The sequence below is a fragment of the Herpailurus yagouaroundi genome, unplaced genomic scaffold (assembly GCF_014898765.1).
Source record: "Herpailurus yagouaroundi ecotype Mexico unplaced genomic scaffold, PumYag 185, whole genome shotgun sequence".
Lineage (NCBI taxonomy): Eukaryota > Metazoa > Chordata > Mammalia > Carnivora > Felidae > Herpailurus > Herpailurus yagouaroundi.
Genome location: NW_024412416.1, coordinates 7047783 through 7063634, shown reverse-complemented (window position 1 = coordinate 7063634; position 15852 = coordinate 7047783). Strand labels below are relative to the sequence as shown.

Genomic DNA, 15852 nt, shown 5'->3' with positions numbered 1-15852 from the left:
CCGAAGCAGGCTCCAGGCTCCAAGCTGTCAGCACAGAGCCAGACACGGGGCTTGAACCCATGATCCTTGAGATCCATGACCTGAGCCGAAGTTGGATGCTTAACCAACTGAGCCACCCAGGTGCCTCGAGGTACAGTTTTTAAATAGAGGCCAGAAAAGGCCTCAGTGGGAGGCCAAGGGAGAAGGAACAAAGGGATAGATAACTTGGAGGCAGAGCTCCAAGGGGCAAGAATCTCACAGCAGAATATGGTGACGACTTCCTCACTGAAACTGGCTTCTGTCTTTGTCCCAGCTGTAACTCATTCATCTAGTCAATAAATACTGAACGCTCTACGTGGCAGGCACTGTTATAAGAGGTCAGGAGCCTGGGAGTGGGTCTAGCCCTAGGAAGTATGGCTGGGCTGCTGGGGGCTCCTTCCAGGCTTTCTTTTCCTTGTCCTCAAATAGTGTCAACCCAGCTGGAGGCAGAGCCCGTTGAGGGCAGGCAGATGGTCGTTTCTGAGGCACCCCCAAAGCACTGGAGCCTCTAGGGGCTCCCTCCTTGCCTGCTTGGCTTCCCTGGGTCGGAGGGTGAGGCTACCCCTACTCACACTGCAACCTTCCATGCCTTTCCTATGAATAGCCTCAATGTCCCACAAGCCAGCTCCCCCTGCCCCCATGGGAGACCTCACAGAGTGTCAGATTGGTAATGGCCCCGGAAGCTGTGGGACATTCCTTGGGCTCCCATCCTGGGGATGTTTATTCTACAGGCAGGCGGAGGGTGAGAAAGGAAAGAAAAATGTGGCAATCTGCTGCATCCACGTCAGCGGCATCATCTGAGGAGGGGAGGACTCTTCGGAGCACTTAAGTGTGTGGTGCGGTGGGGGGGGGGGGGGGAAGGCGAGACATGGGGACATGGAACCTGCCAGCTTTGTCCGTGGTGACTCAGGCCCTTGGGCCCCCCACCTGCCAGCAGCCCGAGGATAAGGAGCAGCCCTGCCCCACCCTGCCCCGGCCTCCCACCTCTGACTTCGCCTGATAACAAACCAGAAACTGAAACAGAGTCAGGATTCCCGGCTTGAAGTCAGAGATGAGTCACAGCTAAGAGCAAGTGCAGTAGCTGAGAAGCGGCACCAGAGAGGCAGACGTGAGCCGAAGGCACCAGAGGTGGGCAGGTGAGTGGGGGCTGGGACGGCGAGGCCAAGGCGCTTCCGCAGGGCCTCGGCCAGGGGAGCGGGTGGGAGGGGGCCTGGCGGTCCCAAGGCTGCTGGGCCAGACCAGAGGCCCTGGGACCGCCGGGTTGAGGAAGCCGGGCGGGGTGGCAAGGGCCAGCTTCCCCTGTTGCCAGATGGCGTTCATGACAGACAGGGCAGAGGGGACAGGCTGGCTGGGTGGTGGCCGAGGACCCCCGAGGCCTCGGTCGGCCCTCGAGTGATGCTCCTCCCGCCTCCCCTGTCCAGCGCATCTTCGGGTCCTGGTGACACATGGAGAGCGGCACCGAGGTGGTGGCCATTGACTGCGAGATGGTGGGGCTGGGGCCCCGAGGGGAGAGCGGCCTGGCTCGTTGCAGCCTCGTGGACCTCCACGGCACCGTGCTCTACGACAAGTTCATCCGGCCAGAAGGGGAGATCACTGATTACAGGACCCTGATCAGTGGGATCACACCTTGGCACATGCAGGAGGCCACGCCATTTGCTGTGGCCAGGCTGGAGGTGAGTGGAGGGTGGCGTGCCAGCCAGGCGGGGGGAGGGGGGAGGGGGGAGGGGAACCTGCGGACAGCCGCCCACCATGCGCACACACGCTTCCCGGCACCTCGTCCAGGTGCCACATCTGTGACCTGTGACCCCAGCCGTGGAAGATTCCCCCCTCCGCCTCTGCATAACTAGGGCACGGAGAAACCTGTTGGTGTCTTCTTCACGTCCCTGAGAAGCCTTCCTCCATCAGACAACCTTAGACTCACGTCTGGGAGCAGCCTTCAGGGCATCGGGTCCACCTTGCTGGTCTTGTGATGGGGGGAACTGAGCACCCCTGATGCCCCCCACAGCGTGATTCTTTGCTCTACCCTGAGCTGCCACTGGCGAACCCCGTGAGGAAATGAGGAAAGTGAGGCCCTCGCCGGCTGGGCCCTGGTAGCGGGCCCCAGGTCTTGAAGAACAGGCCAGAGGCCCCCCTCACCCACCCCCAGGCTCCGGGAACTTGTTCCCAGACCGCACAGTAGGGCCCTACCGTCGGCTAGAGGTCAGCGTGTGGCCCCAGGACCTCCCACCCTCCTGCCTCACCTTGTTGTGATGACTTTTCCAGTCTCCACTTTCTGTTTCTGTTTCTGTTTCTCTGAATCACCAGACGGGAAGCAAAGTCTAGCACCTGCTTTAGTCCCTTCTGGGAAGGTTTGGAGGGGCGAGTAAACTCATCAGTATCTAGGCTGCCAGGGCTCAGGGAAGTCCCCGAAGAACAGAGGGGACCGCGGTCCGTCCCAACTGTGCACACCGCGTGCGTGCCAGGCTCCAGGCGCTGCAGAGACACCCACAGCGGTAGCTACTGTTTACTGAGCACAGGCTACTCGCTGGGTGCAATCCTGGGCACTGGCCGCCCGGAGCTCACTCACGCCTCCCGAATGGCCTGCCGCGAGGCCTCCCAGGAGCCGGTAACTCACAGTTGGGAGGGGCCGGTTTTGAATCTCGGCCGGTGACTTAGCAGCTCCTTGGGCGAGTTACCTGGGCGGCCTCTCTGCACCCAGTTTCTCCCACCTGGAAAAGAAACTGGGTACGATAGCAGCAGCAACCTCATAGGATTATTGTGAGGCTTGAGAAAGCGCCTAGAGGGAGCGCCTGTATTATGTAAGGACTCCAAAAATGTTAGCTATTACGAGCGTCTGTTATCCCCCTGTTGTAGATGGGGAAACTGAGGCCTGCTTGAACTAAGTGTATTGGTTTGCTCGGGCCACCATGGCGGAGTAGCACGGACTGCGGGGCTCAAACAACAGAAATGTACTGTCCCAAAGTCCTGGAGGCAGGAGGTCTGAGCTCAAGGCGGTAGCAGAGATTTGTCTCTTCTGAGGCTGTGAGGGAGAGTCCGTTCTACATCTTTCTCCCAGCTCCTGGGGGTCTGCTGGCAGTCTTCGGTGTTTCTCGGCTTGTAGAAGCATCACCCTAATATCTGCCTTCTTGTTCGAATGGCGATTGCCTTGTGTGCCTGTTTTGTGTCCCCCACTTCCCGTTTATGAAGACACCAGCCATATTGGATTAGGGCCCACCCTAATGACCCGATGACCAGTACTTACATCTGCAATGACGCTGTTTCCAAATGGGTCACATTTTGAGCTATTAGGGGTAGGATTTCAACACAGGAATTGTTGGCAGGGGCAGGGGCGGGGGCGGGGGGACACAATTCAACCCGCAAGACTAAGTGACTCACAAAGTTTTAGGTAACTAGATGTGGTCAGGACTCAGAACTCAGGCTCAAAAGTCTAGGGCTGTGTGTCCAACAGGGGGCTGCCAGCCACACGTGGCTGAACACCGCCAGTGTTCAAATACCTCCCATGGCTCCCCATTGCCTGAGGTCCCCCCAGCACACACTCATGGCCGTCCAAACCCTACCCACCTGCCATTCCTGCCTGCCCTTACAGCTCAGCCATCATCCAGCCGGTGCTTTTCCAAGCCCCTCCCCCTGCCCTCTCCCATCCCTGCCCCCGGTCCAGGCCAGAGGAGTCCTTCCTGATGCCCTTCCCCACCCTGTCCACCACCCCTACCTCCCCACACTGGACTCTGTAGTGGGGGGCTCCAGTTCTCCTGGCTGTGGCCCCTGTGCTTTATTTATTTATTTTTGTTTATTATTTTTGAGAGAGAGAGAGAGAGAGAGAGAGAGAGAGAGAGAGAGAGAATCCGAAGCAGGCTCCTTGCTGACAGTGCAGGGCCTGACACGGAGCTTGAGCTCACGAATCGTGAGATCATGACCTGAGTGGACGCTTAACTGACTGAGCCACCCAGGCGCCCGGGCCCCCACCCGGGCACCCCGGCCCCTGTACTTTAAAGCTTGTCTGTCCACACACATGGCCTGCCTCGTTCCACGTTCCTGCTGTGTACTCTGTCTGCCCCCAGATTGGATGGTGTGCTTTGCACACAGAAGGTACCCTGAGAATGTTTGTGGGACTACAGTCGAACCGATTTTCACAAAATACAGAGTTCTGGCAGCGGCGTGGAACGAAATCGCCTCTGCCCTCGTGCTGGCCTTTGCTGTTAAGATGCAGTGATACGCACACAGCCCGGGAGGTGGAGAGCAAGTGCACTGTCTTTAGAACTTGTCTGGACGTGGCTCTGTGTCCTCTGGCTCGTTGCTAAACCTCTCTGTGCCTTCAGGAGGCACATCTACAGCACAGGGGTGACGAAGCAGCACGGGCGTATCCAGCACCGTGTCCTGGAGCCGTTCTAAGTATTTTCCACATGCCACTGCCTTTACTCTCCACAACAACCCCGGGAAGTAGTTAACCAGTGTCATTACTCCATTTGACAGATGAGCAAACTGAGGCACAAGGCTGAGCCAACTGTCCAAGGAAGGAGTAGAGCAGAGACTCAAATTCTGGCTCCAGAGCTTGCTCTGGGATGTTCCGATCCCACGATCCACGTGTATACACGCTCCGTGAATGCTGAGCATGCAGTATATGCGTGGGACAGTGCTAGGCACCCCACGTTTGAGCCCAGGCGGGAGAAGGCAACGGCTGTCATTTGTTTGCATGAACCAGGACACAAAGGCCGCCTGATCCCACTCCATCGCCCATAGCGTTCTAATCCCAGAGACAGAGACCAGGCTCACGGGCCCCAAGATGTGAAGAGCTCCCAAAGGGAGGAAGCCTATCATTGCCTCCCGTGCCGGGTGACGCCTCTCAGGTGAGATTAGGGCTCGCCAGGCTTTGGTTTCACGCAGGCAACTTTCAGAGGCTGCTCACCAACCTGTCTCTTCCTCCCCGAGGAGTGGTGACTGGGTCCGGCCAGTGGGGAGCCATAGACCGGCCCATGGCAGCCAGAGGGTTTCTGGGGATCCACTAAGCCCCCCCACAGTCCACCCTGGAGGGTTGCTACCATAGGGCACTGAGATTGTGCAGGGGATCCCCCCTCCTGTTTTTTATTCTTATTTTTGATAAAGTGGTTACGTTACCTTTTTTTTTTAATGTTTATTTTTGAGACAGTGCAAGCGGAGGAGGGGCAGAGAGAGGGGGGACAGGGGATCAGAAGCAGGCTCTTCGCTGACAGCACAGAGCCCGAAGTGGGGCTTGAACTCAGAATCTGAAGCAGGCTCCAGGCTCTGAGCTGTCAGCACAAAGCCCGACACGGGGCTCGGACTCACGATCCGTGAGATCTTGACCTGAGCCAAAGTTGGACGCTCAACTGACTGAGCCACCCAGGTGTCCCGGTTACCTTACTTTCATAGTGGAAAGTAATCGCTTGTTACCTTCCGAAATCTCTAGGTCTGACATCATCTAGAGCAGCGGTTCTCAATGTGGAGTGGGTGTTGCCCCCCAAGGGACAAATGTCTCACTATCTGAGGCATTTCTGGTTGCCACAAATGGGGCAGGGGGCCTGCTACAGACATCCAGGGGGTAGAGGCCAAGGATAGTGCCAAACATCCTCTAATGCACGGGACGGCCCCTCCCCCAGCCACACACACACCAAGAGAAAGTGTGGAAGTTGAGAAACTGGCCTATAGAGCCCCATGAATCAGGCTGCCAGCTCAGAAGAGAACCCAGGAGGAGACTGAGGTCCAGAGAGGGGCAGTGACTTGCTTAAGGACACACAGCAAGCCGTGATACAACTCAGTGTTCAGATTCAGGGCTCTCACCTGGTGAGTTAATTAATGCTGTTTGTTTTGTTTTCCTAATTGTAATTTTTAATGGCGTGTAACTTTTGTAAATTAATGCTCCTTTCATGTTAACCCGGTACACTGAGTCGCATCTACCCTCTGACCAGGCTTGGGGAGGGATAATTACAGTTTTAGTTGGCAAACAAAACAGCTGAATCCCATGAAGCATCCCAGTTTGGGAGGGAAACGCAGACAGAAAAGAGGCCACAGTAGCCTGTGAACAAGGAGTTACTGGGCCAAGTGCCTCCTGCTGGGGCCCCGCCCCCGCTCAGGTGTCTCTGGGGCAGGTGTCTTTGGGGCTTGGCCAGATGGAGGAGGGTGACTTCACCGTCCAGGTTTCCCCTGGCATAAGCAGTCTTAGGGGGTGCGGGGAACAGGCTGGGGCAGGGCCACCTGCAGAACTGGGCAGGGGACAGGAGGAAAGGGGAGACTGAGGCCACTCTTGAAGATGACAATAAGGCCTGGCCCTCTAGATTTTTCATAAGGGCCCCAGGTGATTTTTCCGACCAGGAACATCCGGGGAATACTTGGAACAAGAGTGGCACTGCAGTAGAAGGACCCTCCAGGCAGACACAGGCCACTGGTCCTGGTGCTACCCTGCCGTGTGACACGGGTACGCGCTGCTCTGTAGCCCCCTTTCCCTGTTGGTAAGATGGTGTGATCATCCCGGCCTTGTAGGGGCCACGTCCCCGATCCGGGAAATCTGGGCGCTGCCCCGGGCCCAGCATGGCTCTCCGCTCCGCCATTAATGACGCTGGAGCAGGTTCTCAGCAGGTGGTAGTAACAACTATAATAACAGTGATGGGGTCAGGCAGGTCTGGACACCTCACTGCAGCTATCAAGTCACCAGCCCTGTCACCTGGGCAAGTCTCTTAACCTCTCTGGTCCCCAGGCCCCTCCTCTGGGACATGGAAATCAGAATACCCGGGTTGAGAGGTCTGGCCTGGCGCTGTGAGAGCAGATGGGTGATTGTCCCTCCTCCCCACTCAGTTCTTTCCAGGAATTCGAGTCTCCGCCCCCTGTGTTTGGCACTCCTGACACTGACTGAGGGCAGGTCCCGCGGCCAGCAGGTCACAAAGCCCTGAGGTCCTGCCAGCTGGCACCTTCTCCCCATCCCTGGCTCCGACAGGCCCCCCTCTTCCCTCCCCGGCCCTGTCTCAGAAAGTCGGGGGAGCCCTGGCTGCTAATGGGCCTCACCTCTCCAGGCCTTTGCCTTACAAATGGGGAAACCAAAGCCCAGAGATGGCCTGTGACCTCCATGAGAGCACACAGCAAGTCCCAGCAGTCCCTCTCTGCCCAGTGCCCAGTGCCCAGCATGTTTTTGGCCTGAAACATTGCTGACATCTCTCTGCTAAATAGACTCATCTCTTTTTTTCCTGATTCCTTCTGCTTGTCTACCCCCCCCCCCCCCCCATTTTATTTGTCTCCTCATGAGCCCAGCGGTGCTGACTGTAGCCACCCCCTGCCAGGACCCTGGGGCTCAGGAAGTGATTAATTTCTCCGGAATCTACCTCACGATGATTCTTGTCCTCTTCCGCCTGGGAACAGTGCAGCAGTTTCTGGGATGGCAGACAGTCCCTCAGGGCTTTGTGTGAACTGGGCCTGAGCCAGCTCCTCGTTGGGGGAAACAGGCCACATTGTTCGGGAACACAAAGAATGTGAGCGAGAAAAGGTGTGTGACCCACAGCTGCCCTGCGGGGCCTGTGAGCGCCACCCCTCTGCCACAGGCCGGCGGGGCCCTTCCCTCCACAGTAGGACTGAGCTGCTGGTGAGGGCCGGTGTCCTCACCGCTCAGGTGACCTCTAGATCAGCAACACCAGCCCCACCTGTTAGAGATGTGAGATCCAGGGGCGCCCGGGCAGCTCAGGGGCTTAAGCGTCCAACTGCTGATTTCGGCTCAGGTCATGATCTCACGGTTCGTGGGGCTGAGCCCCGCGGCCAGCTCTTGAGCTGGGTGCGGAGCCTGCTTGGGATTGTCTGTCTTCCTTTCTCTCTGTCCCTCCCCCACTCTCTTGCTCACTCTCTCTCAAAGATAAATAAATAAACATTGAAAAAAAAGTGAAATCCAGAGTTCTGGGTTCACCAGGTGACTCCCACCCCAAACGTCCACTGGAACCAGCACGGTCCATTCCTCAGGAGAGCTTCCCCAGGCCCTAGGCCTGGGCTCCGTCCAGAGGAGGCCCTGACAAAGCCGTGTGAACAGGGTGGGGTGATGTTGCCTGTTGACGGTAGATGGATGGAGCCCTGCTTCCACCACTGTGGCCAGGGACAAGTCGCCTCATCTCTCTGAGCCTTGGCTTCCTCTTCTGCAGAGTGGCCCCAATGATCCTGTGGTCGCCAAGGGAGAGCATACCAATGTCCCCCATGATGTCTCAGAAGGCCACCGGAAACAGAAGCAGGGCACGGGAGGGTGTCAGCCAGGTGGCAGTCTCCTTCCCCAGGCACAGAAGACAGGCCAGAAGTTATGGGAGAGCTGTCCAGAGGGGGGCCTGAGCTCCAAGATGCCCCTCCAGCTGGGGCCCGACACAGCTCCGCCCCAGAGCCCCCATCCATCCTTCTCCAGTGGCAGCCCAGGTAAAGAAAGGGGAGCCTGTGTGGCCGTAGGTAGGAGGCTGTCCCCAGGGCCACCATGGGAGGGGAGTGGAGACGGAGTCCAGATGGGAGGCTTGGGTACTTTAGCGGTTACTCCCCGAAGCTCGGCCCCTGGGCTGGTGGACGCCAGGAGCAGGCCTGCTCTTCCTAAGTGTGCTCGTGACGGGCGGTCCGCTGGCTCTGAAGGCTGGCCCTGCCACTAACCAGCTGTGTGGCCACCCCAGTTATCTAATGGTGCTTAGCAAATCGCCTCCAAACATAGTGGTTCAAACAATGTCAATATTTACTTTGCTCCTGCACCTGCAGTCTGGTCAGGGGCGGATGGGGACAGCCGTTGGTCTGAGGCAGAGGCACCTGGCAGGCCCAGAGCTGGAACCTCGGGAGGTTGGCTTGCCTACCCATCCCGTGGCTGGCACCGGGGCCCCTCAGACTCTGCTCTCTGCCTCCAGTGGTCCCTCCAGCACGGTGGCTTCGGGGCAGCTCCGGGCTGCTGGGACACTGGCCCTCAGAGAAGTCAGAAGTCACACGGGCCGGCCCATATTCAATTCAATTGAACTCCATCTTTTGCGTGAGCCGGAGTCAAGGAATCCGCAAACTTGCTTTAAGATCATGAAGAGTAACCTGGGGCAAATTATTTCACTCTCAGTGCTTCCACTTTTTTGTTCTCATCCGCAAAACATGGGCTGCGTTAGCTTTTTACGGCTGCTTTCTACAAAACCACAGGCTTAGTGGTTTAAAGCCACACGAACGGGTTATCCTTCGGTTCCACGGCTCCACGGTCTGACCCGGGTCTCAAAGGCTGAAATTGAAGTGTGGGGAGGGCTGCGTTCCTTTCTGGAAGCTCTGCGGGGGAGTGCCGTTCCTCGCCTTTTCCGGCTTCCGATGGCCGCCCACCGGTGTTCCTTGGCCCAGGGGCCCCCTCCTCCTCCTTCAAGGCCAGCAGGAGCAGGTCAGGTTCTCAGGGCAAAGGTTCTTAGGGCCCCCCACCTGGAAGGGCCCTTGCGATTCCGTTGGGCCCATGCGGGTAGCTCAGATCACCTCTCACCTTGCACCCCAAAGCCCGCCTGCAGCTTTAACTTCTCTCCGCGTGTAAGGTGCTCCGGATTCTGGGGTTTAAGGCGCGGGCAGCTTCGGGAAGTCATTCATCCGCTTGTCACAGCAGGCTTGTTGACAGGGTGGCACAGGTGACATACTTAGATAAGTGCCTGGCACACGGCGTGCTCAGTAGGTGCCACTGTCGTTACTCGTGCATGAGGAGAGGCCCGGTCCAGCCTCCTCATTATACAGATGATAGAGAGGGTTGAAGCCCAGAGAGGGAGGACAGCTTGCTCAGAGCCACACAGCAAGTCGAGGAGGGACTGCTTCCCTCCGGTACTGTGAGGACCCCCAGTCGGCCCAGACCCACCTGGAGGACCCCGTGTGATGTGCGGGGCGCACGTCTCCCTGGCCACAGATCCTGCAGCTCCTGAAGGGCAAGCTGGTGGTGGGCCACGACCTGAAGCACGACTTCCAGGCGCTGAAGGAGAACATGAGCGACTACTCCGTTTATGACACGTCGGTGGACAGGCTGCTGTGGAGGGAGGCCGGCCTGCAGGACTGCGAGCGCGTCTCCCTCCGCGTGCTCAGCGAGCGCCTCCTCGGCCGGCGCATCCAGGTGAGCACCTGCCTCCTTTGGGGGGGGGGGGGGCCGCCCCCTCCCCCCAGGGCCCGCGCCCCCCTCACCCCCCAGGGCCCGCGCCCACCACCCCCAGGGGCTCCAGAACCAGCCCTGGACCCCGAAGGCGCTCTGCGTCTCCCCCACAGCCTTGAGAGGCCGTGTGCTTGCCAGCGAGGAGGGGGCGCTGGCCTCGGGGTTCCCCAGCAGCCGGCCCTGGACGAGGACCCGAGCGCAGGTTCATTCCAGAGGTGACCCCGGGACGTGCTGGTGGAGCCCAGCGCCCAATATATAGGTCTTGTTTGTTTTTAAACTCCAGCCAGTTACTCTGTGGATAACTGAAGTTTTTTTCTTTAATGTTTATTTATGTTTGAGAGAGAGCCAGTGTGAGCGGGGAAGGGGCAGAGAGAGAGGGGTAAGGGACAGAGGATCCCAAGCGGGTTCCGTGCTGACAGCAGAGAGCCCAATGCGGGGCTCGAACTCACTAACCTTGAGGTCCTGACCTGAGCCCACGCTTAACCAACTGAGCCACCCAGGCGCCCCGATAACTGACGTGTAACCCCACTGCGGGCCTCTGGAATTGGGTAAAACGCAGCCCTCAGATCTTTTCCAGGGAGCGGCGGTATTTACACACAGCTCCCAGCAGGCAGGGCAGCTGCTGCTCCCGGAGCCCCCATTTCTCGGCACTCGTAGTCTCCGGCGAGGCCCAGAAGGGGGGGTCCTTGGGGGCTCACGGAGGTGGCAGGGCCGAGGGAGGTGGGCCCGACACCAGCAGCCACGGGTCCACGTGGGGGAGGTATTTATTAGCACCTACTCTGTGCCGGGCTGGTCAGGATGCTGGAGACGCAGGGCTGAGCAGGGCTGAGCAGGGCTGAGCAGGGCTGGCCTTGTGCTTGAGGAACTCCTGGGTTGAGGGAGGGTGGCCCATTAGCCTGGAGGGATGAAGGAAAGCAGGTCTGCAGGAATCTGAAGGGCGAGTCTTGGTGGAGGAGGGTGGGGAGGGGAGGGCACCAGGAACTGGGGAGGGAGCAGGGGATGAGCCTGATTTTGGACCCCTCCCTTAGCCTTGTGGCACGCAGGACGGAGGACAGAATACACAGCACGTGGATTCACCCAAGTGCTGAGCAAGTAGCATTTAGAAACATCATTTTGGCATTTGAAAACAAAATTTTTTTAACATATATTTATTTTTGAGATAAAGAGAGACAGCATGAGGGGCAGAGGGAGACACGGAATCAGAAGCAGGCTCCAGGCTCCAAGCTGTCAGCACGGAGCCGCACACGGGGCTCGAACCCCCTGAACTGTGAGATCATGACCTGAGCCGAAGTCGGGGCTTAACCAACTGAGCCATCCAGGTGCCCTGGAGTATTTTTTTTATATTCGCCTGGTCCCCTGGAGCTCCCTCTGTGTCTGTGTGTCTGCAGCCCCTCCTCCCCTCACCGGATTATAAGCACCTCGAGGACACAGCCTGGTTCTCCGGATGCTGGAAGCTGTGCCTGGCCATGCCTGGGCCTAGTGCCCCAGCTCTGGGTCAGACAGGAGAAGCCGGGCCTGCTCCAGCCGCCTGCGGAGTCCAGGGTGTCAGAAGCCTGGGGCTGCTCACCCACCGACCCCCCTCAGGGCCCGGGAAACCGGGGTGCTGGCGGGGAAGGCCCAGGTCACAGGGGGTCTCTGCATTCAGCCCTACCCCAAGTCCCCCCCCCCCCCCCGGCTCTGTCCATGTGTCTACAGAACAGCCAGTTTGGACACAGCTCGGTGGAAGACGCCAGGGCGACGATGGAGCTCTACCGAATCTCCCTGCAAATTCGGGCCCGCTGAGGGCTGCCGGCCCGGTGGTTGGGTGACCGCAGCTCCAGCCGGCCCCTGCCGCAGGGACTCCCCCAGGGTCTTCTTCTCTTCGGGACAGCAACTCCCCTGCTTTTGGAAAACGCATCTTTAGTAGTAAAATGGTTTATTTTTTCTGCTACTTCAGTGGCTACTCCTGTTGCCTTTTTTGGAGCCGGGTCACGGTGACGGGCCGTGGTCCACGTGAGGCTTAGACAACAGGGAAGACGGGGCTGGAATGGGGGGCTGCGGAGCATATGTCAGTCTCTTTAATAATCTGGAATCCTTGAAGGTATGCAGCTAAATGACGCCCTTGCCTCTGCCTCCCTTTTCCTGTTGCGCTTATGCCCAGGGGAGTGGCACCCGGCTCAGAGGTCCGTTCGTGTCATCTTGGAATGGGTGCCAAGGCCCTGGTGAGCCCGGAAGCCGAGGTACAGAGACTGTGGGGGGGCGCTACCCGAAGTGACCTTCGGCAAGCTGCCCCTCCTCTTGTAAAACGAGGAAGCAAAGGCAGGGGACTCTGAAGTCAGAGAGAACGAGGCTGGACTCCGGGCTCTGGCATTTAGGAGCTGTGTGACCCAGAGCGAGTGACTTAGTGGCTCTGTGCCTCAGTTTCTCCATCCGTAAAATGGGGGATTCTAACAATTCCTAGGGTTCTCGTGAGACGTTGCGTACAAAGCCCCTAGCACCACGCCTGTCATAGCTTGAGCACCCAGCAAACGTCAGTAACTGGGGGTTATTGTCTTGGGAGACCCCAGAGAGAGCAACTGCACTCTGCTGTGGGTCCCTGACCTCTGACGGAAGGGCGTGCATGGCGTGTGGGGAGGAGGGTGCACACCAGAGCAGTCACTGCTCATCGGAAGCAGCAGATGCAGAGTTGGTGCTTTTAGTCCATGGCGGGGTCCCTCCAAACCGAAATTACCCTGGGGGGAGGGGGGCAGGTGATCCTGGCGCCGAGGACACTTCAGGCACCTGAGATGCTTTTTAAGCAACCCCAGTCCCTAAGCACCGTGTTCTCACACTTGACCAAGCATCGGCATCACCTGGAGGGTGCCGGACCCCACCCCCAGACTATCCAACTCAGCCAGACTGGGGTGGGGCCCCAGAATCTGCATTCCTAACAAGTTCCTCACTGATGCTGGCGGCCCAGGACCACGCTGTGAAAGCCACCGCTAAGCATCAGGTGATTGAACGTGCGGCCGCAGCTGAGAGCCACTGGCCTACGGTCCGGGTGCCACCAGGCTGGACCCCTGCCATCCCCTCTGGCTGCCAGCTCATGCAGAGAGAGGCCCACAGCCCTGAGAAATGTGTCCCAAATGGCCCCACCCCACAGATGAGGGACTTCAGGTAAGGTCAAGGACACAAGGGACTCAAATCCAGGCCCGACTGCCTCATAATGGCAGCGCCCCCCACTCGCACGTGGACTTCTGGAGACCTGGAGGACTCCCTCCCCCGTCTGGGAATGCGGGGAGGTGCAGCTTGCGCTCTCTCCTGCCCTGGTGCCCACCTGACTTCCAGGGCTGTGACCGGGCCCTCTGCTGGGATGATCTGGGGGAGCCTTCAAAGCAGCCGGGTGCGGCCGCCTTGCCTGGCTGAGACTGGCCAGCAGGTGGTGCCCTTGGGCCATCCGCTGGGCCGGAGGCCTCGAAGGCAGAACCGGCTGGAGGAACACTTAGGCAAGAAGTGTGAGGGGCTGTCTTTAAAAATGGTTAGGGGGCTGCAACGGTGACCCTCTAGGCCGTCCTCACTTAGCCCCTGAGCTGAGGCTCAGAGAGGGGCTGGGACGGTGAAGCAGCCTGGCCTAGAAGGTGAGCCTGGGCTCTCGGACTCCCAGGTCAAGGTCCCTTCCACGCCTTCAGGCCTCCTTGGAAGGAGGGGTGAACCAGGACTCCCAGAGCGGTGCACGCACTCCCCAGGGAAATCCGTACCCAGCTTCCCGCTTCCGGCTGTGGTGCTAGGATGCCCCCCGTGGGGAGGTGCCCACCCTACCTCCCAGGCTGACGCCGAGGGGAGGGTCAGGACCCCAGAGGGGGCGTGTGCCTTGGGCTCTGGCCCCACTCAGGAGCCCCCATCTTCCGTACAGCCAGATCCCCGGGGGGAGCGACACAGTCACACGGGAGACTCTGAGGTGGTCCTCCAGAGAGCACCAGCTTCAGAGTCAGGCTGACTTGGCTTGCGGGTCTCACCCCTGAGAGAGCAGCCGTCCCACCAGGTGGGCCAAGAAGGGGGTTGAAACCTCATTCGCAGGGTACCCAGCACCAGGCCGGAGCGGGGTGAGGAGTAAAATAAAGGCCCGCCTCTGAACTCCCGACCTACCTGGGTCCCAGCACAGCTGGAGTTCTTGCCTGCAGATGTCAGTGTCATTCGATGAGGCTGTGAAACGTGGAGGAGGAGGAGCTAATGCTTGCTGCGTGGCTGCTTTGCGAGGAGTTGTGTCGTCCGCTCCCAGTGGCCTGGACAAGCAACTCAGAAAGCAGAGCTGGTGAAAGCAGGAGCCCTGCTCTTACCCGGGGGCTAGAGTCTTTCTCGCACAACTTCGCCTCCGTCTCCTCATCTGTAAAATGGGTATGTTAGTCCCAACGCCCGTAGCTATCCGCGGAAGCAGATAGGGCCGGGGAAGTGAAACCGCCCTGCAATCTGCCGCAGCCTACACAGGCTTCGGGTGGAATCTCGTCGCCCAGCGAGGCCACTGCCGCCTGCCCTTCTGCCCTTGGTTCCGGCAGGTACAAGTCAGGGTCCACCCCGGACACACAGGCAGAAGGTGGAGCTGGGCCTTGCCTTCTGCCCCCTCCTTCCTGAGCCCTTTAGCCGCCCCACTTTACCCCCCCCCCCCCCCCCGGCTAGTTTCCACTCCCCGGCCCTGCCCCAGCTTCCTTCAGACCCACTGCCGCTGGCATCATCCCCTAGCGCTGCCCTCCTGGACCGGGGGTCGGGCGTGCCCGTTCTTACTTTGTCCCTTCTATCTCAGCTCACGGTGCATCTGCCCCCGGGTGCCCTTCCCAGACCCTAAACACCCTGGGGAACCGTCTCTGCTCCAGGGCAGGATGGTCAGGTGAGTGAAGCTGCCGTCCAGTCCCCAGAGACCATGATAGAGCCCAGCATAATGAGAGCTCCAGGAGAGGGAGGGGGAGTTTGCAGGGGTGCTGGTCTCTCGCCAGGTGAGCGCTCTACCTGGCGTCCGGGCCAGGGCAGCTCAGGACATGTGGTCTCACCTGAGCCCGTCTCCTCCCGCCCCAGGTGGGCCTACAGGGTGAGCTAGAGGAGAAGAAGGGAGAGTGTGGGCAGGTGCTCCAAAGCTCCCAGGCGTAAACGCCTAAGGGACCAGTCCAGGAAACAAAGGAGGGACTCAGGCCTGACGTGCCCTGCAGCACGGCCGTGCGTTGACTGTGTGGACTCAGCTGATGGTGGCCGTGCAGAAATGCTGACCGGTGGAAACATCTTCAGGGCTGTGTCTGGCCCCCAGGCCACCAGTGTGAGACCTAAATGAACACCAGTGTTCATTTATTTATTTTTGAGAGAAAGAGAGTGAGCAGGGGAGACGCAGAGAGTGGGGCTTGGGGAGGGGGGAACAGAGGATCCAAAGAGGGCTCCGTGCTGACAGCAGAGAGGTTGGTGCAGGGCTCGAACTCACAAACTGTGAAATCACAACCTGAGCGAAAGTCGGATGCGTAAGCGACTGAGCCACCCAGGTGCCCCGAGAATGCGCTGCCTTGAAAGCACTCCTCAGTGGGTTGGGGCCCCGATTTATATGCTCAGGGCTTGCCCCATCGAAGTTCCCACCCAGGATAAATCCAACCCCACTTCTACGGGATGACCTGTCTCCTACCTTTACAACATTTTCATGTCTCTCACTTCTACTACCCTGAGTCTTTTAAGCTTAGTTATTTGAGAGAGAGAGAGAGAGAGAGAGAGAGAGAGAGAGAGAGAGAATGTGAGTGAAGGCAGGGGAG

The 15852-nt window shown here is 59.0% G+C and overlaps 1 protein-coding gene and 1 long non-coding RNA gene across 6 annotated transcripts; one reads left to right on the top strand and one right to left on the bottom strand.

Moving 5' to 3' along the window:
* Positions 1–879: 879 nt before the first annotated feature.
* Positions 880–12049, top strand: ISG20 (interferon stimulated exonuclease gene 20). 4 transcript variants are annotated; one of them, XR_005796175.1, is made up of 5 exons: positions 880–1154; positions 1440–1691; positions 8145–8406; positions 9878–10078; positions 11810–11920. XR_005796175.1 is itself a non-coding variant. In XM_040493697.1 (4 exons), the coding sequence occupies exons 2-4, from the start codon at positions 1464–1466 to the stop codon at positions 10231–10233; spliced, it is 435 nt and encodes a 144-aa protein (XP_040349631.1). In that variant the 5' UTR covers positions 888–1154; positions 1440–1463; the 3' UTR covers positions 10234–10489. The 4 variants fall into 4 exon arrangements, 2 of the variants coding, with proteins under 2 accessions (XP_040349631.1, XP_040349630.1); XR_005796176.1 differs by lacking the exon at positions 11810–11920 and adding an exon at positions 10228–10495; XM_040493697.1 differs by lacking the exons at positions 8145–8406; positions 11810–11920 and adding an exon at positions 10228–10489 and having other exon boundaries at positions 888–1154.
* On the bottom strand, positions 11886–15493 carry LOC121042411 (uncharacterized). Of its 2 annotated transcripts, none has more exons than XR_005796177.1 (3): positions 15115–15493; positions 14219–14456; positions 11886–11995 (listed from the first exon to the last, which is right to left on the bottom strand). It is a non-coding gene; the product is annotated as an uncharacterized LOC121042411 (long non-coding RNA). The 2 variants fall into 2 exon arrangements; XR_005796178.1 differs by having other exon boundaries at positions 11887–11992.
* Positions 15494–15852: the final 359 nt, after the last annotated feature.

Excerpts from the sequence above, each read along its gene's own strand:
- ISG20 (XM_040493696.1), top strand. The coding sequence starts at position 1,464 with ATGGAGAGCGGCACCGAGGTGGTGGCCATTGACTGCGAGATGGTGGGG. Across the intron at positions 1,692-9,877 it reads TTGCTGTGGCCAGGCTGGAG|ATCCTGCAGCTCCTGAAGGG; the intron begins GTGAGTGGAGGG and ends CCCTGGCCACAG. Across the intron at positions 10,079-11,809 it reads TCCTCGGCCGGCGCATCCAG|AACAGCCAGTTTGGACACAG; the intron begins GTGAGCACCTGC and ends ATGTGTCTACAG.